General features: G+C 41.5%; 1 protein-coding gene across 7 annotated transcripts in view; it reads left to right on the plus strand.

Moving 5' to 3' along the window:
* klhl13 (kelch-like family member 13) overlaps positions 1–25,412 on the plus strand; it is a 77,823-nt gene that overhangs the window by 27,131 nt on the left and 25,280 nt on the right. For 4 of the 7 annotated variants that reach the window (XM_021591283.3, XM_021591284.3, XM_021591285.3 and 1 more), the window contains one exon: positions 12,622–12,763. In XM_021591283.3, the coding sequence (XP_021446958.1) occupies positions 12,622–12,763 (142 nt within the window). Of the gene's footprint in view, positions 1–6,631; positions 6,704–12,621; positions 12,764–25,412 lie in introns of all 7 variants that reach the window. The other 3 variants (XM_021591279.3, XM_021591280.3, XM_021591278.3) reach the window with 1 other exon arrangement.

Genomic DNA, 25,412 nt, shown 5'->3' on the forward strand with positions numbered 1-25,412 from the left:
CGTTTCTTTTACCTGTCTGAAACAATGTCCTGGTTTTATAAAAAGACACAGTAGAGGAGTTCATGAGGTGAATTAGGATTTCCCCGATGTGCTGCAAGGGGTCTTTTCACCTCCTTTGGGGTACTGTTGGCCAGGTAGCAAATATGGTATCATCCTGTGTTGGTGTTGGAGGGGAAACCTGGGTCAAACTATAACATTGTAAAACATGACTTGCTGCGAATGAGTGGCTTTGTTGGATCAGAATGCTGCATAGCATCTAGTCATTGAATTGTACTGAACCAGTTCCCTGAGGGAGGGGGGGTATTATCTTTTGTTGTTGTTTGATGTGTTTTTGTGCAGTATGCTTCTTTTAATTCTTTAATTGTTTTGTCAGTAAAGGCATTATCTTTATTTTGTTATTCTTAATTCCAATGATTGTCACACAAACAGGAAGTGGAGAAATGGCCTACTAAACAGTGTCCGTTTGATGAATGAGTAGCTGTCAATGGGTTTTATTTCCTCATTGTAGGGTGGAGATAGAGGAACAGAGTGTTGTCAAACCATCTATCTTTAATTTTAATCCAATACATCCCCACTTTTATAAATGAATCCCTCAAACAGATGTGTGAATGAGAGGAAATAGAGACAGTCTGCTGCTCTTAAGATGCATGTTTTCATTATAGTCATCTTCCAATTTACAAAAGCAATTAAGATGCATCGCACACCTAACCCCCATCCAATTTGGCCAATTCTAATTAATTATTCCCTGATGTATTTCTGATAAATGGTTCAGTCCCCATTCTATAAAGCAGACCCAGGTTTTGAATGGGTTGGGAGTGACTGAGTAATTTTTATTTATATATATATATATATATATATATATCTAGATAGATAGACCGATCTCTAGATGGATAGATAGATAGATCTCTGGATAGATAGATATAGATAATATACAAAAGTGATCTATCTATCTACCTCACTTGCTTTGGCAATGTTAACACATGTTTCCCATGCCAATAAAGCCCCTTGAATTGAATTGAATAGATCTCTGGATATCTAGATAGATCTCTGGATAGATAGATGGATCTCTAGATGGATAGATGGATCTCTAGATGGATAGATGGATCTCTAGATGGATAGATAGTTCTTAAGGTTGGTGGTATTTTTTGATTTAGCCGTTGCTGACCCCATACTTACATCTTTATCACAAATAAGACTCCTTGCTTTCCCTGGTGCCAATTCCATGTAGTAGTCCCACACTGGTGCTCTGCTTTTCTCTGCCATCTGTAAAACACACACACAGCTCTGAAGTGACAATGATACTGAAGAGTCTGCTTAGGAGACAAATACTCTCAACTGTTTGAATAAAAATAGAGTTTAAGTTACCTGTGATGAATGTTGAAAACAAATTTCTATATGCAGGTAATCCTATTTTAATAATGGACATGGTAAGAATTGACTACCAAAGTGCGAGTCATAATTCCCATGACACCTAGCTAAATCTGAAAAGTGGTTCTTTCATTTATTCCATAGGATATTTTTAGATTCACTTAAAATAAGGTCTGTGTTTCGTGTAGGCTTACACCACCGTGCCAATTTTATAACTGTGTAGATATCCATAGGAAAAGGTAACTGATCAATATTGGCTAAATATAAGCGAAGATAAAAAAAATTGTAGAGTGGATTTATGAAAATATTTTGACAAACGTTACCTTATCATAGCGAGATTTACATGGGTATCAAAACGCCGAAGCGGTTTAAACCTGCACCCTAACCGGCACGAAACACAGACCTTATTTGAAGTAGATCAAGACATTCTCTATGGAAGACATGAACGGTAAAATAACGAAGGAACCCCTTTCAAGTTCAGCCAAGTTATTACAGCGCATCAACTATTTCTCTCTAAACCATATACCTTTGACTATTACGAGCCTGCTGCTGCCTACCACCCCTCAGTCAGACTGCTCTATCAAATATCAAATCATAGACTTCACTATAATATAAACACAGAAATATGAAACTATCACCTCGAAAACAAAATGTTTATTCCGTTCCGTATTTTATCTAACGGGTGGCATCCATGAGTCTAAATATTCCTGTTACATTGCACAACCTTCAATGTTAGGTCATAATTACGTAAAATTCTGGCAAATTAGTTCATAAAGAGCCAGGTGGCCCAAACTGTTGCATATACCCTGACTCTGCGTGCGATGAACGCAAGAGAAGTGACACAATTTAACCTGGTTAATATTGCCTTCTAACCTGAATTTCTTTTAGCTAAATATGCAGGTTTAAAAATATATACTTCTGTGTATTGATTTTAAGAAAGGCATTGATGTTTATGGTTAAGTACACATTGGAGCAACGACAGTCGTTGATTGATTGTTTTTTTATAAGACACGTTTAATGCTAGCTAGCAGCTTACCTTGGCTTACTGCATTCGCGTAACAGGCAGGCTCCTCGTGAGGCAGGTGGTTAGAGCGTTGGACTAGTTAACTGTACGGTTACAAGATTGGATCCTCCGAGCTGACAAGGTAAAAATCTGTCGTTCTGCCTCGTTCCTAGGCCGTCATTTGAAAATAATAATGTGTTCTTAACTGACTTGCCTAGTTAAATAAAGATTAAATAAAGGTCAGGTCAGGAGGAACTGGGACATTTTCAGCTTCCAGTAATTGTGTACAGATCCTCTAACATGGGGCTGTGCATTATCATGCTGAAACATGAGGTAATGACGGTGGATGAAGGGCACAACCATGGGCCCCAGGACCTTGTCACGGTATCACTGTGTATTCAAATTGCCATAGATTAAAAAGCAATTGTGTTCTTTGTCCGTAGTTTATGCCTGCCCATACCATAACCCCACCGCCACCATGGGGCACTCTGTTCACAACATTGACATCAGCAAATAGCTTTCCCACATGACACCATACACGCTGTCTGCCATCTGCCCGGCACAGTTGAAATTGGGATTAATCCATGAAGAGTGCACTTCTCCATTGTGCTAGTAACTGACTTCAGGTGAGCATTGGCCCACTGAAGTCGGTTACGACGCCGAACTGCGGTTAGGTCGAGCCCTAGTGAGGACGAGGAGCACGCAGATGAGCTTCCCTGAGACGGTTTCTGACAGTTTGCAGAAATTCTTTGGTTGTGCAAACCCACAATTTCATCAGCTGTCCAGGTTGCTGGTCTCAGACGATCGTGCAGGTGAAGAATCCTGATGTGGAGGTCCTATGGCATGGTTACACGTGGTCTGCAGTTCTGAGGCTGGTTGGACATGCTGCCAAATTCTATAAAATGTCATTGGAGGCAGCTTATTGTAGAGAAATTAACATTTAATTCTCAGCCAATTGCACGCTCCCTCAAAACAACATCTTTGGCATTGTGTTGTGTGACACAACTGCACATTTTTATAGTGGCCTCTTATTGTCCCCAGCACAAGGTGCACCTGTGTAATGTGGAGGCGAAAGAAACGCACACCTGTTTAGGCGAGGTACACCTGTGTAATGATCATCAGCTTCTTGATATGCCACACCTGTCAGGTGGATGGCAAAGGAGAAATGCTCACTCAAACAAATTTGTTCACTAAATTTGTTTGTGTATGGAACATTTCTTGGATCTATTTCAGCTCATGAAACATGAGACCAACATGTTGCGTTTTATATATTTATTTATTTTTACCCTCTTTTTCTCCCCAATTTCATGGTATCCAATTGTTAGTAGTTACTATCTTGTCTCATCGCTACAACTCCCGTACGGACTCGGGAGAGGCGAAGGTCGAGAGCCATGCGTCCTCTGAAACACAACCCAAACAAGCCGCACTGCTTCTTAACACAGCGCGCATCCAACCCGGAAGCCAGCCGCACCACTGTGTCGGAGGAAACACAGTACACCTGGCGACCTGGTCAGTGTGCACTGCGCCCGTCCCGCCACAGGAGTCGCTAGTGTGCGATGAGACAAGGATATCCCTGCCAGCCAAACCCTCCCTAACCTGGACGACGCTAGGCCAATTGTGCGCCGCCCCACAGGCCTCCCGGTCGCGGTCAGCTGCGACAGAGCCTGGACTCAAACCCAGTCTCTGGTGGCACAGCTAGTGCCTTAGACCACTGCACCACCCGGGAGGCCGCGTTTTATATTTCTGTTCAGTGTGTGTGTGTGTGTGTGTGTGTATATACAGTGCCTTGCGAAAGTATTCGGCCCCCTTGAACTTTGCGACCTTTTGCCACATTTCAGGCTTCAAACATAAAGATATAAAACGGTATTTTTTTGTGAAGAATCAACAACAAGTGGGACACAATCATGAAGTGGAACGACATTTATTGGATATTTCAAACTTTTTTAACAAATCAAAAACTGAAAAATTGGGCGTGCAAAATTATTTAGCCCCCTTAAGTTAATACTTTGTAGCGCCACCTTTTGCTGTGATTACAGCTGTAAGTCGCTTGGGGTATGTCTCTATCAGTTTTGCACATCGAGAGACTGAATTTTTTTCCCATTCCTCCTTGCAAAACAGCTCGAGCTCAGTGAGGTTGGATGGAGAGCATTTGTGAACAGCAGTTTTCAGTTCTTTCCACAGATTCTCGATTGGATTCAGGTCTGGACTTTGACTTGGCCATTCTAACACCTGGATATGTTTATTTTTGAACCATTCCATTGTAGATTTTGCTTTATGTTTTGGATCATTGTCTTGTTGGAAGACAAATCTCCGTCCCAGTCTCAGGTCTTTTGCAGACTCCATCAGGTTTTCTTCCAGAATGGTCCTGTATTTGGCTCCATCCATCTTCCCATCAATTTTAACCATCTTCCCTGTCCCTGCTGAAGAAAAGCAGGCCCAAACCATGATGCTGCCACCACCATGTTTGACAGTGGGGATGGTGTGTTCAGGCTGATGAGCTGTGTTGCTTTTACGCCAAACATAATGTTTTGCATTGTTGCCAAAAAGTTCCATTTTGGTTTCACATGACCAGAGCACCTTCTTCCACATGTTTGGTGTGTCTCCCAGGTGGCTTGTGGCAAACTTTAAACGACACTTTTTATGGATATCTTTAAGAAATGTCTTTCTTCTTGCCACTCTTCCATAAAGGCCAGATTTGTGCAATATACGACTGATTGTTGTCCTATGGACAGAGTCTCCCACCTCAGCTGTAGATCTCTGCAGTTCATCCAGAGTGATCATGGGCCTCTTGGCTGCATCTCTGATCAGTCTTCTCCTTGTATGAGCTGAAAGTTTAGAGGGACGGCAGGTCTTGGTAGATTTGCAGTGGTCTGATACTCCTTCCATTTCAATATTATCGCTTGCACAGTGCTCCTTGGGATGTTTAAAGCTTAGGAAATCTTTTTGTATCCAAATCCGGCTTTAAACTTCTTCACAACAGTATCTCGGACCTGCCTGGTGTGTTTCTTGTTCTTCATGATGCTCTCTGCGCTTTTAACGGACCTCTGAGACTATCACAGTGCAGGTGCATTTATACGGAGACTTGATTACACACAGGTGGATTGTATTTATCATCATTAGTCATTTAGGTCAACATTGGATCATTCAGAGATCCTCACTAAACTTCTGGAGAGAGTTTGCTGCACTGAAAGTAAAGGGGCTGAATAATTTTGCACGCCCAATTTTTCAGTTTTTGATTTGTTAAAAAAGTTTGAAATATCCAATAAATGTCGTTCCACTTCATGATTGTGTCCCACTTGTTGTTGATTCTTCACAAAAAAATACAGTTTTATATCTTTATGTTTGAAGCCTGAAATGTGGCAAAAGGTCGCAAAGTTCAAGGGGGCCGAATACTTTCGCAAGGCACTGTATATATATATATATATATATATATATATATATATAAGTATGAACTTAAACCAGGTAGAAAGTGTCGAAATTATTAAAATGAACAAATTAATAAATAATTTAAATCTCTCAACAAGTTTTCTTTAATCACAGTATTTTCTATATCACATTATAATCACATTATTCATCAATAATATGGGCAAAATTGTGTTATTGACAATAAAAGAGGTGGGAATGTTGTTCCCTTCTCATAGAATTGTTACATTTACTGTCAATATAGCATAAAAAAAATATCCAGATATATTTTGCTGATTTATTTTTCTAGGCAATTTCGGTCCCGAGGCAAAACTTGTTCACAAAAATTGGCTTAGTCTGTACATTTTTATTTTGTGCATGTGTGTGTTTTTCACTATAAATCTGCTGCTCGTGGATGAAACGTCAGATGCCATTTGTGTTTGTTCCTCCCACCGACAGCAAGAAACACAGTTTTTATGACTGGGGTCCCCAATTACATTCAGTCATGGGCCGATTCTTCCTTGAGCGGATGATATGGGGGCCGGAACATAGTTATACATAATTTGTACAAATCAAATTGACCACAATAATCCCAAACTGTTATATAGTATTTGACAAAACAGAATAGTTTCAAACCTTGATTAAATTGGGATATAATCACATATGCCCCTCTAGTTATGCCTAAGAATACTTGAACAGATTTCCTCAATTAAAATCACTTAACTAATTTCCTGGTGATTTGTACAGTGTTTTATGTCTAAGAACGAACATTATTATTATTTTTGTTCAGAAAACTTGGGAGGCCAAATAACATCATCCTGCTCTAGATGTTGTTTTCTTTGTTTTTCGTTCCGGCAGCCACCAGCACTCCTTTGTGGTATGGACAACCCACTCTCTCCTTGCTGCTTCTCCGACTTACCACCTGACAGGGTAAATGTACCAGTACCCTGCCTGTGCTGTGTGTCAGTGTGTTTGTTGTCACTCCTCAAGCCATGAATCCTCAGCATCTAGTGGTGGTGGTTTTGACCCTGAATTCCTGCAAGCTAGAGCCCACTAGGCCATCCACCCTCACCTCCCTGTAGAAACATACCTGATAGTATTAACTGACCCCCTGATTGTCTCATCCAGTTCCATTCATTAGAGACTCCTGGATGATCATCGTATCATGTGTTTAAAATAACTTGTATAGAATGTGTTGTAAATAAATATGGACTGGTTGTCCTTAGTTATGGTGGTAGCCCTAGATCTATAAATAGATCTCCCTTCGTGTGAATTAGATTTTTCTTTGTTAGTTTTATATATTTTTGCACTACCATGGTTTTTACATTCCGTGTGAGGAGAATGAGATTTGCGATTATTCTTCCCAGCCCCTGTCTGATTATTCTTCCCAGCCCCTCTCGGTCTGATTATTCTTCCCAGCCTCTGTCTGATTATTCTTCCCAGCCCCTCTCGGTCTGATTATTCTTCCCAGCCTCTGTCTGATTATTCTTCCCAGCCTCTGTCTGATTATTCTTCCCAGCCCCTCTCGGTCTGATTATTCTTCCCAGCCTCTGTCTGATTATTCTTCCCAGCCCCTCTCGGTCTGATTATTCTTCCCAGCCCCTCTCGGTCTGATTATTCTTCCCAGCCTCTGTCTGATTATTCTTCCCAGCCCCTCTCGGTCTGATTATTCTTCCCAGCCTCTGTCTGATTATTCTTCCCAGCCCCTCTCGGTCTGATTATTCTTCCCAGCCTCTGTCTGATTGTTCTTCCCAGCCCCTCTCGGTCTGATTATTCTTCCCAGCCCCTCTCGGTCTGATTATTCTTCCCAGCCTCTGTCTGATTATTCTTCCCAGCCCCTCTCGGTCTGATTATTCTTCCCAGCCTCTGTCTGATTATTCTTCCCAGCCCCTCTCGGTCTGATTATTCTTCCCAGCCCCTCTCGGTCTGATTATTCTTCCCAGCCTCTGTCTGATTATTCTTCCCAGCCCCTCTCGGTCTGATTATTCTTCCCAGCCTCTGTCTGATTATTCTTCCCAGCCCCTCTCGGTCTGATTATTCTTCCCAGCCTCTGTCTGATTATTCTTCCCAGCCTCTGTCTGATTATTCTTCCCAGCCCCTCTCTGTCTGATTATTCTTCCCAGCCCCTCTCTGTCTGATTATTCTTCCCAGACCCTCTCTGTCTGATTATTCTTCCCAGACCCTCTCTGTCTGATTATTCTTCCCAGCCCCTCTGTCTGATTATTCTTCCCAGCCTCTCGGTCTGATTATTCTTCCCAGCCTCTCTCTGTCTGATTATTCTTCACAGCCCCTCTCTGTCTGATTATTCTTCCCAGCCTCTCGGTCTGATTATTCTTCACAGCCCCTCTCTGTCTGATTATTCTTCCCAGCCTCTCGGTCTGATTATTCTTCCCAGCCTCTCGGTCTGATTATTCTTCCCAGCCTCTCTCTGTCTGATTATTCTTCACAGCCCCTCTCTGTCTGATTATTCTTCCCAGCCTCTCTCTGTTTGATTATTCTTCACAGCCCCTCTGTCTGATTATTCTTCACAGCCTCTCTGTCTGATTATTCTTCCCAGCCCCTCTCTGTCTGATTATTCTTCCCAGCCTCTCTCTGTTTGATTATTCTTCACAGCCCCTCTGTCTGATTATTCTTCACAGCCTCTCTGTCTGATTATTCTTCCCAGCCTCTGTCTGATTATTCTTCCCAGCCTCTGTCTGATTATTCTTCCCAGCCCCTCTCTGTCTGATTATTCTTCCCAGCCCCTCTCTGTCTGATTATTCTTCCCAGACCCTCTCTGTCTGATTATTCTTCCCAGACCCTCTCTGTCTGATTATTCTTCCCAGCCCCTCTGTCTGATTATTCTTCCCAGCCTCTCGGTCTGATTATTCTTCCCAGCCTCTCTCTGTCTGATTATTCTTCACAGCCCCTCTCTGTCTGATTATTCTTCCCAGCCTCTCGGTCTGATTATTCTTCACAGCCCCTCTCTGTCTGATTATTCTTCCCAGCCTCTCGGTCTGATTATTCTTCCCAGCCTCTCGGTCTGATTATTCTTCCCAGCCTCTCTCTGTCTGATTATTCTTCACAGCCCCTCTCTGTCTGATTTATTCTTCCCAGCCTCTCTCTGTTTGATTATTCTTCACAGCCCCTCTGTCTGATTATTCTTCACAGCCTCTCTGTCTGATTATTCTTCCCAGCCCCTCTCTGTCTGATTATTCTTCCCAGCCTCTCTCTGTTTGATTATTCTTCACAGCCCCTCTGTCTGATTATTCTTCACAGCCTCTCTGTCTGATTATTCTTCCCAGCCTCTGTCTGATTATTCTTCCCAGCCTCTGTCTGATTATTCTTCCCAGCCCCTCTCTGTCTGATTATTCTTCCCAGCCCCTCTCTGTCTGATTATTCTTCCCAGACCCTCTCTGTCTGATTATTCTTCCCAGACCCTCTCTGTCTGATTATTCTTCCCAGCCTCTCTCTGTTTGATTATTCTTCACAGCCCCTCTGTCTGATTATTCTTCCCAGCCTCTCGGTCTGATTATTCTTCCCAGCCTCTCGGTCTGATTATTCTTCCCAGCCTCTCTCGGTCTGATTATTCTTCACAGCCCCTCTCTGTCTGATTATTCTTCCCAGCCTCTCTCTGTTTGATTATTCTTCACAGCCCCTCTGTCTGATTATTCTTCACAGCCTCTCTGTCTGATTATTCTTCCCAGCCCCTCTCTGTCTGATTATTCTTCCCAGCCTCTCGGTCTGATTATTCTTCCCAGCCTCTCTCTGTTTGATTATTCTTCCCAGCCTCTCTCTGTTTGATTATTCTTCCCAGCCCCTCTCGGTCTGATTATTCTTCCCAGCCTCTCGGTCTGATTATTCTTCCCAGCCTCTCTCTGTCTGATTATTCTTCCCAGCCCCTCTCTGTCTGATTATTCTTCACAGCCCCTCTGTCTGATTATTCTTCACAGCCCCTCTCTGTCTGATTATTCTTCACAGCCCCTCTCTGTCTGATTATTCTTCCCAGACCCTCTCTGTCTGATTATTCTTCCCAGCCTCTCTCTGTTTGATTATTCTTCACAGCCCCTCTCTGTCTGATTGTTCTTCACAGCCCCTCTCTGTCTGATTGTCCTTCACAGACCCTCTGTCTGATTGTTCTTCACAGCCCCTCTGTCTGATTATTCTTCCCAGCCCCTCCCGGTCTGATTATTTCAGCACTGCCTATCTTTGAAGTAGAAACCATTGAATCATTATTTAATGCAAAATGATTTTATGAGAAGGAGGGGAAAGAATGTCTTCCGTCCACACAAACAACTGCCCCATTTCTAATAAAAGTAACTGTCTGGGCTTTCTTCCCAAGTGAGCCTGAATGTGTCTGACTGAATTGTTACAGCATTAAAGCAGCATTAAATCTGTTCTGTTTAAGGAATTCCCACGGCAGTTGCATGCTCCATTGTGATTAGGAGTGTGGAGACATGTTGGCCATGATGCATCTCATAAGAGTGCATGGTGCTACTTTTCCTTGTCTGAGAGAACGACTTCCCAAAGTGAGCTCCCTCTCCTCATGCATGTCCTCAAGTTAATGACCCTCATGGTTTAGGTGCTGTGCCCTACTAATCAGTGGAAACACTGGTCAGTCCCCAGTAATTATAGGCCTAATTAAAGTTTATGTAGTTAAAAAGATGTTGCGTCGGTGTGTTGCATAGAGCACTAGTATTGCTTCATCGAGTTCGGAGTGGAGCGCTCCTATTGATGGAGCGGAATGTGGCGGAGGAGTTGAGCACACCATTATGATTGGCTCAGGGGCACCAACCAAAGCAAGTCGTGTCATTCTCTCACAATCTCAATGAGAGCATGGCCAGACCATCTGACATCAGAAACAATGGGATGGTAATTGCAGTTTCTGATGGACAGAAGGTTGAGGTTTGCTGTGGTTTGAAATGTGAGGATGATGATAGGATAGCGCAGGGGTATTCAACTCTGACCCTACGAGCTCTGGAGCCTTCTGTTTTTCTGTTCTACCTGATCGTTAATTACAACCAACTGGTGTTTTATTTTGTTGGTTGTTAGTTCTAAAATATTATCTTATTTTTAAATATATATCTCCGTTATCTTTTATGCATAGTTTATATCTGGTTTTAGTCTTTTAAGTTTACACTGACAATGTTTTAACATCCCAAAAATTATTTCTCCCTCCATCCCAAATGATACAAAAAAAATAATAATAATTTTTTGCTGTGGTGGCCACGATTTAGCAGACGTGGTTCACCACTGCTATATGCATATAGGGGAAATAGGACCTCTTCACTTGTTAATTCTGTGTATTCATTATCCTTTTCCTCAAACCCCCTTCCTTAGCCTCTGCTGTACAGTGCATTCGGAAAGTATTCAGACCCCTTGACTTTTTCCACATTTTGTTATAGCCTTATTATAAAAATGATAAAATTGTAATTTTCCTCATCAATCTACACACAATTTCCCATAATGACAAAGCAAAAAAACATTTTTTTTAAATTAGTAAATGTATTAAAAACATTTACAGAAGCATTCAGACCCTTTACTCAGTACTTTGTTGAAGCACCTTTGGTAGCGATTAGGTTGTCAGGTTGGACGGGGAGCGTCCCTGCACAGCTATTTTCAGGTCTCTCCAGAGATGTTAGATCGGGTTCAAGTCCGGGCTCTTGCTGGGCCACTCAAGGACAATCAGAGACTTGTCCCGAAGCCACTCCTGTGTTGTCTTGGCTATGTGCTTAGGGTCGTTGTGCTGTTGGAAGGTGAACCTTCACCCCAGTCTGAGGCCCTGAGCATTCTGGAGCAGGCTTTCATCAAGGATTTCTCTGTACTTTGCTCTGTTCATATTTCCCTCGATCCTGACTAGTCTCCCAGTCCCTGCCGCTGAAAAACATCCCCACAGCATGATGCTGCCACCACCATGCTTCACCGTAGGAATGGTGCTCAGTTTCCTCCAGACGTGACGCTTGGCATTCAGGCCAAAGAGTTTAATCTTGGTTTCCTCAGACCAGAGAATCTTGTTATTCATGGTCTGAGAGTCTTTGGGTGCCTTTTGACAGCCCGCTTGGAGTTTGCCATGTGCCTTTTACTGTTGGTGGAGTGCGGCAGAGATGGTTGTCCTTTAGGAAGTTTTTCCCATCTCCACAGAGGAACTCTGGAGCTCTGTCAGAGTGACCATCGGGTTCTTGGTCACCTCCCTTCTTGGTCACCTCCCTAGTGCTTAGTTTGGCCAGGCAGCCAGCTCTAGGAAGAGTCTTGGTGGTTCCAAACTTCTTCCATTTAAGAATGATGGAGGCCACTGTGTTCTTGGGGACCTTCAATGCTGCAGAAATGTTTTGCTACTCTTCCCCAGATCTGTGCCTCAACACAATCTTGTCTGTGAGCTCTGTGGATAATTCCTTCGACCTCATGGCCTGGTTTTTGCTCTGGAATGCACTGTCAACTGTAGGACCTTATATATGACGGGTGTGTGCCTTTCCAAATAATGTCCAATCAATTGAATTTACCACAGGTGGACTCCAATCAAGTTGTAGAAACATCTCAAGGATGATCAATGGAAACAGGGTGCACCTGAGCTCAATTTCAAGTCTCATAGCAAAGGGTCTGAATACTTATGTAAATAAGGAACCTGTTGTTGCTTTGTCCTGATAAGGTATTGTGTGTAGATGAGAACAAAATAATATTTAATCCATTTTAGAATAAGGCTGTAACGTAACAAAATGTGGGAAAAGTACATGGGTCTGAATACTTTCCGAATGCACTGTGCTTGCAAAACACACTCAATAAGTTGATTTTATTATAAATGTGTGCTTGTACTGCATGATTGTGAGCTAAACATCTCTTTCCCTCTCTCTTCCCCTCTGCCTCCCCGGAAGATCCCTCGTGGAGGACGACGACCCTCACATGAAAGTGTCGCTGGGGTGTGGTGACATGGGCATCTCTGCCCACCTACAGGCTTCCAAAACAGGAAACACTCGCTTCTTCACAAGCAACACACACAGCTCAGTGGTCCTTCAGGTGAGCAGTAATGGATGGGAGGAAGAGGTACAGGAGAGAGACCGAGAGATGGTGTTGCTTCAGAGGATGTTCAGATTGATGAACCTCATAAAAGCCCTAATGAAATATGCCAGGGTGATTTTCATGTGCCTTCAGAGGTCCAGTGATTGATTGAAAAGCTAGATAGTCTGTATGTTGTCTGAGAATCTTCCAGACAAAGGCCAAGGGTCTGATCTGGCCTTTACCCAAATCTAAAAATATCTACAACACAACAAGAAATTACACAAAGGGCCCTGGGATTGTTTCAATTAGGTTTTCTGTAGAAAATAGTTTTCTAAAACCCATTGCCGGTAACATAAAGTAGTTCCTGTGCAGCACCAAACATGCTTATCTATCTCCAACAATCTAATCTCTAGTGTATGATATTTTTATGCAACTCTAAATCACAAGTCATTTTCCATTTACTGTAGTATTGCATGGTATACCTGTACCACTGTAATATCACAGTACCAAAATGTCATGATATCAACATTTTAGAAGGAAGTAGTACCATTTCATATGATTCTACTACATTTTTCAGCCCTAGCGATCTAAAGAACCTGCTGACTCCTGTTATAAAATGTTTATGAATTCAGTTGAATTGAAGCGACAGCCACTAGTCTCTGGTATGCACAGGTCCAATCATATTCACTTCCAAGCTCACATCACGTGTAGCAGCTGTAATCAGCCAGCATAACCCCCTACCAGCTATAACATAACTACCAGCCCTCATTCACCCGCTTCTCTCCTTCTACTCTTCATGAGCATCTATTCCTCAGTCAGTTAAAAAATATATAATTTAGCCATGATGGGGATGCAGACCCTGATGAGTCTTCTGTTGTTAGTTGTACATTTGTTACATTGGAGCAGCACGCAGAGCGAGCAATGATGATACGTTGTATCATTTCATCGCCTGTTATAACCATTTTAAAGGATTTCACAAACCATGTTGCGGGCCGTTTTAAACTAAATCCCGGGACGCTAATTATTGGTTTGATAAACAATGTTGTTCAGTAATGAAACCTACCTAGCTAACAACCTGGTAATTAGACAGTAGGTTTAGGCTAATTTGATTGGCACAGGAAGAAAGGAAAAGGGTCTGCTACTCTTGAGATGTGCGTCAAAGATAGGATTCATATAGGCCTAGAGTAAGATTATACTATACCACAAATCAAATGTCTTTCTTGTGCTCCTTAAATTCTGTTTGGTGCCTAATGTTTTAAAAGTTGGGGCAGTGTGTGTGTGTATATGTGTTTAGGAGCGAGAGAGTAGTGTGTGTGTTCATGAGAGGAAGACAGAGAGTAAGGGAGGGAGAGTGTGTGTCTGTTAACTGAAGAGTAGAAGGTTTCAGGCAGTGTTTTCCCCTTACTGACACAATAACAAGCAGATCATTATGCAGTGTTTTCCCCTTACTGACACAATAACAAGCAGATCATTATGCAGTGTTTTCCCCTTACTGACACAATAACAAGCAGATCATTATGCAGTGTTTTCCCCTTACCGACACAATAACAAGCAGATCATTATGCAGTGTTTTCCCCTTACTGACACAATAACAAGCAGATCATTATGCAGTGTTTTCCCCTTACTGACACTATAACAAGCAGATCATTATGCAGTGTTTTCCCCTTACTGACACAATAACAAGCAGATCATTATGCAGTGTTTTCCCCTTACTGACACAATAACAAGCAGATCATTATGCAGTGTTTTCCCCTTACTGACACAATAACAAGCAGATCATTATGCAGTGTTTTCCCCTTACTGACACAATAACAAGCAGATCATTATGCAGTGTTTTCCCCTTACTGACACAATAACAAGCAGATCATTATGCAGTGTTTTCCCCTTACCGACACAATAACAAGCAGATCATTATGCAGTGTTTTCCCCTTACTGACACAATAACAAGCAGATCATTATGCAGTGTTTTCCCCTTACTGACACTATAACAAGCAGATCATTATGCAGTGTTTTCCCCTTACTGACACAATAACAAGCAGATCATTATGCAGTGTTTTCCCCTTACTGACACAATAACAAGCAGATCATTATGCAGTGTTTTCCCCTTACTGACACAATAACAAGCAGATCATTATGCAGTGCTTTCCCCTTACTGACACAATGACAAGCAGATCATTATGCAGTGTTTCCCCCTTACTGACACAATAACAAGCAGATCATTATGCAGTGTTTTCCCCTTACTGACACAATAACAAGCAGATCATTATGCAGTGTTTTCCCCTTACTGACACAATAACAAGCAGATCATTATGCAGTGTTTTCCCCTTACTGACACAATAACAAGCAGATCATTATGCAGTGCTTTCCCCTTACTGACACAATGACAAGCAGATCATTATGCAGTGTTTCCCCCTTACTGACACAATAACAAGCAGATCATTATGCAGTGTTTTCCCCTTACTGACACTATAACAAGCAGATCATTATGCAGTGTTTTCCCCTTACTGACACAATAACAAGCAGATCATTATGCAGTGTTTCCCCCTTACCGACACAATAACAAGCAGATCATTATGCAGTGTTTTCCCCTTACTGACACAATAACAAGCAGATCATTATGAAGTGTTTTCCCCTTACTGACACAATAACAAGCAGATCATTATGCAGTGTTTCCCCCTTACCGACACAATAACAAGCAGATCATTATGCAGTGTTTTCCCCTTACTGACACAATAACAAGCAGATCATTATGCAGTGTTTTCCCCTTACTGACACAATAACAAGCAGATCATTATGCAGTGTTTCCCCCCCCTTACTGACACAATAACAAGCAGATCATTATGCAGTGCTTTCCCCTTACTGACACAATAACAAGCAGATCATTATGCAGTGTTTTCCCCTTACTGACACAATAACAAGCAGATCATTATGCAGTGTTTTCCCCTTACTGACACAATAACAAGCAGATCATTATGCAGTGTTTTCCCCTTACTGACACAATAACAAGCAGATCATTATGCAGTGTTTTCCCCTTACTGACACAATAACAAGCAGATCATTATGCAGTGTTTTCCCCTTACTGACACAATAACAAGCAGATCATTATGAAGTGTTTTCCCCCCTTACTGACACAATAACAAGCAGATCATTATGCAGTGTTTTCCCCTTACTGACACAATAACAAGCAGATCATTATGCAGTGTTTCCCCCCCTTACTGACACAATGACAAGCAGATCATTATGAAGTGTTTTCCCCCCTTACTGACACAATAACAAGCAGATCATTATGCAGTGTTTTCCCCTTACTGACACAATAACAAGCAGATCATTATGCAGTGTTTCCCCCCCTTACTGACACAATAACAAGCAGATCATTATGCAGTGTTTCCCCCCCTTACTGACACAATAACAAGCAGATCATTATGCAGTGTTTTCCCCTTACTGACACAATAACAAGCAGATCATTATGAAGTGTGTTCCCCTTACTGACACAATAACAAGCAGATCATTATGCAGTGTTTTCCCCTTACTGACACAATAACAAGCAGATCATTATGCAGTGTTTTCCCCTTACCGACACAATAACAAGCAGATCATTATGCAGTGTTTTCCCCTTACTGACACAATAACAAGCAGATCATTATGCAGTGTTTTCCCCTTACTGACACAATAACAAGCAGATCATTATGCAGTGTTTCCCCTTACTGACACAATAACAAGCAGATCATTATGCAGTGTTTTCCACTTACTGACACAATAACAAGCAGATCATTATGCAGTGTGTTCCCCTTACTGACACAATAACAAGCAGATCATTATGCAGTGTGTTCCCCTTACTGACACAATAACAAGCAGATCATTATGCAGTGTTTCCCCCCTTACTGACACAATAACAAGCAGATCATTATGCAGTGTTTTCCCCTTACTGACACAATAACAAGCAGATCATTATGCAGTGTGTTCCCCTTACTGACACAATAACAAGCAGATCATTATGCAGTGCTTTCCCCTTACTGACACAATAACAAGCAGATCATTATGCAGTGTGTTCCCCTTACTGACACAATAACAAGCAGATCATTATGCAGTGTTTCCCCCCTTACTGACACAATAACAAGCAGATCATTATGCAGTGTTTTCCCCTTACTGACACAATAACAAGCAGATCATTATGCAGTGTGTTCCCCTTACTGACACAATAACAAGCAGATCATTATGCAGTGCTTTCCCCTTACTGACACAATGACAAGCAGATCATTATGCAGTGTTTCCCCCTTACTGACACAATAACAAGCAGATCATTATGCAGTGTTTTCCCCTTACTGACACTATAACAAGCAGATCATTATGCAGTGTTTCCCCCTTACCGACACAATAACAAGCAGATCATTATGCAGTGTTTTCCCCTTACCGACACAATAACAAGCAGATCATTATGCAGTGTTTTCCCCTTACTGACACAATAACAAGCAGATCATTATGCAGTGTTTTCCCCTTACTGACACAATAACAAGCAGATCATTATGCAGTGTTTTCCCCTTACTGACACAATAACAAGCAGATCATTATGCAGTGTTTCCCCTTACTGACACAATAACAAGCAGATCATTATGCAGTGTTTTCCACTTACTGACACAATAACAAGCAGATCATTATGCAGTGTTTCCCCTTACTGACACAATAACAAGCAGATCATTATGCAGTGTTTTCCACTTACTGACACAATAACAAGCAGATCATTATGCAGTGTTTTCCCCTTACTGACACAATAACAAGCAGATCATTATGCAGTGTTTCCCCTTACTGACACAATAACAAGCAGATCATTATGCAGTGTTTTCCACTTACTGACACAATAACAAGCAGATCATTATGCAGTGTTTCCCCCCCTTACTGACACAATAACAAGCAGATCATTATGCAGTGTTTCCCCCCCTTACTGACACAATAACAAGCAGATCATTATGCAGTGTTTTCCCCTTACTGACACAATAACAAGCAGATCATTATGAAGTGTGTTCCCCTTACTGACACAATAACAAGCAGATCATTATGCAGTGTGTTCCCCTTACTGACACAATAACAAGCAGATCATTATGCAGTGCTTTCCCCTTACTGACACAATAACAAGCAGATCATTATGCAGTGTGTTCCCCTTACTGACACAATAACAAGCAGATCATTATGCAGTGTGTTCCCCTTACTGACACAATAACAAGCAGATCATTATGCAGTGTTTTCCCCTTACTGACACAATAACAAGCAGATCATTATGCAGTGTTTTCCCCTTACTGACACAATAACAAGCAGATCATTATGCAGTGCTTTCCCCTTACTGACACTATAACAAGCAGATCATTATGCAGTGTTTCCCCTTACTGACACGACAAGCAGATCATTATGCAGTGTTTTCCCCCCTTACTGACACAATAACAAGCAGATCATTATGCAGTGTTTTCCCCTTACTGACACAATAACAAGCAGATCATTATGCAGTGTTTTCCCCTTACTGACACAATAACAAGCAGATCATTATGCAGTGTTTTCCCCTTACTGACACAATAACAAGCAGATCATTATGCAGTGTTTTCCCCTTACTGACACAATAACAAGCAGATCATTATGTAGTGTTTTCCCCTTACTGACACAATAACAAGCAGATCATTATGCAGTGTTTTCCCCTTACTGACACAATAACAAGCAGATCATTATGCAGTGTTTTCCCCTTACTGACACAATAACAAGCAGATCATTATGCAGTGTTTTCCCCTTACTGACACAATAACAAGCAGATCATTATGCAGTGTGTTCCCCTTACTGACGCAATAACAAGCAGATCATTATGCAGTGTTTTCCCCTTACTGACACAATAACAAGCAGATCATTATGCAGTGTTTTCCCCTTACCGACACAATAACAAGCAGATCATTAAGCAGTGTTTTCCCCTTACTGACACAATAACAAGCAGATCATTATGCAGTGTTTTCCCCTTACTGACACAATAACAAGCAGATCATTATGTAGTGTTTTCCCCTTACTGACACAATAACAAGCAGATCATTATGCAGTGTTTTCCCCTTACTGACACAATAACAAGCAGATCATTATGCAGTGTTTTCCCCTTACTGACACAATAACAAGCAGATCATTATGCAGTGTTTTCCCCTTACCGACACAATAACAAGCAGATCATTAAGCAGTGTTTTCCCCTTACTGACACAATAACAAGCAGATCATTATGCAGTGTTTTCCCCTTACTGACACAATAACAAGCAGATCATTATGAAGTGTGTTCCCCTTACTGACACAGTGACAAGCAGATCATTATGAAGTGTTTCCCCTTACTGACGCAATAACAAGCAGATCATTATGAAGTGTTTCCCCTTACTGACACAATAACAAGCAGATCATTATGAAGTGTTTCCCCTTACTGACACAATAACAAGCAGATCATTATGCAGTGTTTCCCCTTACTGACACAATAACAAGCAGATCATTATGCAGTGTTTTCCCCCTTACTGACACAATGACAAGCAGATCATTATGCAGTGTTTTCCCCTTACTGACACAATAACAAGCAGATCATTATGCAGTGTTTTCCCCTTACTGACACAATAACAAGCAGATCATTATGAAGTGTTTCCCCCTTACTGACACAATAACAAGCAGATCATTATGCAGTGTTTTCCCCTTACTGACACAATAACAAGCAGATCATTATGCAGTGTTTTCCCCTTACTGACACAATAACAAGCAGATCATTATGCAGTGTTTTCCCCTTACTGACACAATAACAAGCAGATCATTATGCAGTGTTTTCCCCTTACCGACACAATAACAAGCAGATCATTATGCAGTGTTTTCCCCTTACTGACACAATAACAAGCAGATCATTATGCAGTGTTTTCCCCTTACTGACACAATAACAAGCAGATCATTATGCAGTGTTTTCCCCTTACTGACACAATAACAAGCAGATCATTATGCAGTGTTTTCCCCTTACTGACACAATAACAAGCAGATCATTATGCAGTGTTTTCCCCTTACTGACACAATAACAAGCAGATCATTATGCAGTGTTTTCCCCTTACTGACACAATAACAAGCAGATCATTATGCAGTGTTTTCCCCTTACTGACACTATAACAAGCAGATCATTATGCATCTATATTCCTTCCTCCCAATCCTCTAGACAAATCACAGATAGGCCTTTGCAAATATGAGCAAATCAGCCATTCTATGAAGTATTTATTATAGTATATACTAAGCAGTGTGAAGTTACATTTAATATGTTGGATTGAGTAGAAGTTTGAATTTCACTGCCAGGTTTTTGCGTAGCACATGCACAGAACATTTAGAAAATGGTTGAAATGTTTTAACTTATTTTTCCATATATAGACAGACACACCTATGTGTTTGAATAAAACCAACTACATATTTTTGTATTTAACCTTTATTTAACTAGGCTAGTCAGTTAAGAACAAATTCTTATTTTAACCCGAACGAAGCTGGGCCAATTGTGTGCTGCCCTATGGGACTCCGGATCACGGCTGGTTGTGATACAGGGATCGAACCAGGGTCTGTAGTGACGCTTCTAGCACTGAGATACATTGCCTTACTTAGACTGCTGCGCCACTCGGGAGACAATGTACTGAGTTTGTCTGTTTTAAGCACACTGTTTGATTAAATAATTAAGACACACACATGACTCAAGAACGAGCCCGACGGTCACACTTCAAAAACTAGTGCCTCTGTGACTGGCGCACGTTGTCTCGCTCTCCTCTCTACTGCAGCAAAAAGGCACCACAGCACAGCACGTGTTTTTATTGCGCTGTCCGTGCTGAAGCTGCTACATCATTTCAGCCATTTAGTTTATTTTTTGCTTCTGACTCAAAAGAGCTATGTTACCGAAATCCCTAATTTATTTAGGAAAAACATTCCCTGTTCCCTCAACCCTTGCTCTCTTTATGTGAAACATGGACGCATTTCATCGCATCTGACCAATAGGGCCCGACCAAAAGGCGATCATAGTCACATCAATAAATTGCTTATAACAAACTCCAAACACAGTAATGTCGACAGCAAAATGAATGCTGAGGGCGTGAAAAAGAAACTCGAAACGGGCGAATGTTTAATGGTTTCTCGGGAGGGAAAGGGGAAGTCAGATATGTGGAAGACATTTGATTTAGGAGATCAAGAAAATGGAGCGTAAGTATTATGTGTGCCAAACAGTTGCATTTTTCTGACCATTGGGAACATTGTAAATAATGATAATGACATTACTTATTATTATAGTGATGATCGTAATAATAATAACAATAAGAAGGAGATCATAAAAAAAGGAGGGAATAGGAGCGAGAGCTGCGTGCATATCTGTGATAATCACGTGCTGTTAGATTACGCTATTATTTTTCTGCCTGTTTGGAACAGTGTAAACAACACAAAATAAATTATAGTAGTACTAGTCTGTTGTAACGGGAAAAAAATGGAAAGCCATTATTACAGCATAATAAATGACAAATATGTGAAATAGTTTATCCGACATTTTGCCATTGCATGAGACTCGGTGTACACGGAATCAGTAGGCTAGTAAACAAACGCTCAAAATGGCAACATAAGCAGCTTTTGTCTTATTTCATTAGATATATATGCATGATTGATAAAGCAAGGCACATTTAACAGTTAGGCTATTATATACCTAATTTAAATTGGGGTTTGCCCGCCCCTCAATTTTCTTAGACAATTGGGCTAAGCCCTATTCGCACGGGGCTAGTATTACTAGACAACGTTGGTGTTGTAATTATTACACCAGAATTTCCATTATTCCAGAGGACGGTTCGGATGGGATTCGTTTTTTCCAAACAGCTCCCTGTAGTTATTTCATTTTTTTCTAATAAATTGACAGTTATAACGGACACCTGGAGTTGTATTCTCTAGGTGTGAAGACAACGATAAAAGGGCTACACTGATAACTCGAGCTTGGTTCCCAAATTTCTAAACCATACCAAACCGTCTTTGGTATAGTGTCGAAATAATATTTGAATTGAGGAAGTGTGATCATAATCATTAGGATATTTTAGCGAACCGCATTAGACGTCCTAAATGCCCCACAGCCTTCAGATGTGAGCTAAACAGTGCACTTGCTCTTGAGATGCGTTTTAAGTCTGTGGATGCGAAAGTGAACTTATTATTTCCCAACATTTAGGTCAGTTGTATGCTGCTTTGCGATCTATTAACATAAATGGTTACATTAAATAGGTGCAATATTTTTAACTGATTAATTTGACAATATTCAATTCATACTCACAAAACGTATGAACAAAAACATTCACTGTGAAAGTTGATACATGTAGGCCCTTCAAATATTTTGATGATGCGCAGCACTTCATTCAATTTATCGAAATCGTTATCGTTTTCTTGGTCAAACTGTTAGAAACACCTGTCAAACTCAGACATTTATCTCAAAACACAGGGATGTCGATTCGCATAGGTCTAGTATTATCAGAGGACCTTTGAGTTCGCCAAAAAAACAGTACAAATGACTGACATGGCAGATTCGGACGGGACTAAAATGACAGATGTGGTGTTTTGTGCTTGGGCACATAATTACATTACCCGACCACACCCAGCAAAACTAATCCCGTCCGAATAGGTTTTAAGGCAAGGACTGCCTCCGCAGCATTGTTCTCAATCCCAATATGATGGTTAATGTTGCTATTATGCACATAGCAACATAGGGAAAGGCGCATTAATTATACGGCGCACTGAAGATTGTTTCAGAACCGCATACAGTGACCATATCCAACGCGGGATAAAGCGCATTTGTTCTAAAATAATTTTGGATTTATTAGTGTTGCACCATTATTTTTTACATAATATAGCTATGTACAATTTCAGTATCACGTGTCTTAAAGTGATGTACTGTGCCATCCCCGTGGCCTCCGCAATGGATTAGTCCTCCGAGACAGGCGCGAATCAGGTGCAACAGGTGTCTTGCGACTGCTTGACTACATGCTGACCACACCGCTCCATCGCATGAGTTGCAAAATGCTTGTTGCCAAGCCCTAAAATGAAGTCCGTTTTATTTGTGATGCTGAACACGGTGCAATTCCTGCATCTCCCATCTACTCATTGGTTTATAGAAGCATATACCCGCATGCCATCTCCTCATTGGTTATACCCACGTGGGTGATTAAAAGTTGGTCGGTTGTGGTAATACACCTTATTATGAAAGTTAGATGCCAATTGCCATATAAAGTCCAAAGAAGAAAAAGCCTGGAAGGGGGAGAGATGACTAGAAATGATTCGGTTGACCGTTTTATGTGTGGCTTAATTGTCAGAGTAGGGGACCTTGTGCATTTCAGGTAAAATAACAACTCAACGTTTATATCCCAGGACAAATTAGCTAGCAAGAGCAAGCTAGCAAATAGGACAAATTAGCTAGCAACTGCAAGCTAGCTAGCTAAATTGCCATACATGTTTAATCCTTTTCGACCTGTCCCCAAATTAATATAATTGGTTTGGAGTTTTTGCCATTTCAACCTGCATCTTGTGATCGCGTTTGGTTTGGGGGGACAAAATCTATTTGCACATGATGGCGCACGCATGCGAGTGTCCGGGTTTGGGCATGGTAGAAATCTCTGTCGACCAAACAATGGACCTGTCGACTAAATGGGGTCAGCCTTAGAAAAAATCTGGTGAGTTTTTTTCACAATGCAGTGAACGCGTCACCTTTTATATAATTCTAACAATCACACCCACACTAAGAACACGACTCACCCACTCTAATCACTGGCACATCTGAAGTCAGGATGTGATGCGTGTGGAGGGTCAAAGCACATAAATAACGGAATAAATCAGGGTCACGTGTGCAAGCTGGTTAAGATGTATAAGACTTGACTTTCATACCCATTCACTGCATTTGATAAGGAGGATGATCAGTAAATTATTCCGTTGATTATGTTCTAAGAACACTGAAAACGGTCTGTTATGCTCTCTACAAAGAGTTGTCAAACTATCTTCAGGAAGTTGGATTGAAATCATGGAAATGGACTGTTCCCTCTAGTTGAAATGGTCTACTTTTTTCATTGCACGCATAGAACAAGATGTCTTCTGCATATGAGAAGATAAAAAGAAAGCGTAATAACAACTGAATTGGAGAAGAAATCCATGATATTGTTTATATACAGTAGCTAGTTGGAAGGGAGAGACATGGTGAGTGAGTCAGGCTCCAAGGCCTGCCTTGCCCATGCCAGTCTCTGTCCACATGTGAAGGTCGTCACAGAGAGAGGGGCCCCCAGGCCAGGCATGAGCTGGCAGAAAGCTGTTGGACTAGTCAATGTGTGACCTTTCCACACTGTGTGTTTTCCACAACCTGCCACTATGATGGAGGTGTGTTGTGTGGACGTGTTGTTAGACAGAGTGCTTCAAAGGTTTCCTTTCAGCAGTGTAATAGCCTTTTAGCTGGTGAATCGTTTTTATACCTGCTGTTGAAGAGCGTATTATTGTGTTGAAAAGGTCTCAGGAACACAGCACAGAGTGGGTGTATACGTGTGATTTAGCCCAATGCTGATGTGGGATGTCACTTAATCACATTGACACTGTCTCTGTCGTTGCTGCAAGTAGGGCTGTGATGGTCATAGAATTTTGGATGATGGTAATAGCAAAGAAATAAAAATGTTTTTTTAGATGCACATTGCCTCCTTTCCTCTACTCCTGAATGCAATATAATTCATTTGTCAATGATGGTATAATGGGTGGACTGGCGGCCATTGCGAGTGTAACTATAGCAGCATCTCATTAGTGGAAACCAAGACTGTTCTCAGGGCAGGCCTGGTTGTAGCTAGCACAACTGTCCATGATCAGTAGTACCATAGGGCAGCGCACAATTGGCCCAGGGGCCAAACCCTAGGGGAGGGCTTTACTTGGCTCGTCGCTCTCTAGCGACTCATTGTGGCAGGCCGGGCGCCTGCAAGCTTACCTTGTTTATCAGGTAAACAGTGTTTCCTCCGACACATTGGTGCGGCTAGCTTCCAGGTTAAGCAGGCAGGTAATAATTAAGAAGCGCGGCTTGGTGGGTCATGTTTCGGAGGATGCATGAACTCGACCTTCGCCTTCTGAGCCTCTTGGGGAGCTGCAGTGATGAGACAAGATCAAAATTGGGGAGAAAAAGGGGGTAAAATGTTAAAAATATTTCTCGTTGAATAATAACACTTTATTGAAGAACTTATTGAAGAATCCCTACTGTTGACCAATCACCGGCAACGGGGCGTAGACTTCGGCTACTGACTTCGGCTTGCCTCAAAAAAAAAAACACCTTGCCGAAGACCAAAACAAACAAAAACGTCAAAATGTTGTCATCAGATGGGACGCATGCAGACGCGTTTAGACTCCACTGTGGGTTTAACGACACCATAATTGTCCTATTTAGCTAACATCGACATCAGTTTTTCCTCAACATAAGAAGGTTTTAAAAAATGTTGCTGGAGTAATGACTTTGTATTCGGAATGTCAAGGAAGCCATCTAGAAAAAATCTATTTGACCAGTAGAAAATGTGATATCATTGCTACATATTGCTATTAAGCCGGGTGAGCCTTATAGTTCTGTGGCATATTCACTTAACATGTATTTGTCTGGTTTTACCCCCCAAAAAAATATTTTCCTGGG

Source organism: Oncorhynchus mykiss, chromosome 29 (genome assembly GCF_057628025.1).
Source record: "Oncorhynchus mykiss isolate SJ-2025 chromosome 29, ASM5762802v1, whole genome shotgun sequence".
NCBI classification, from domain to species: Eukaryota; Metazoa; Chordata; class Actinopteri; order Salmoniformes; family Salmonidae; genus Oncorhynchus; species Oncorhynchus mykiss.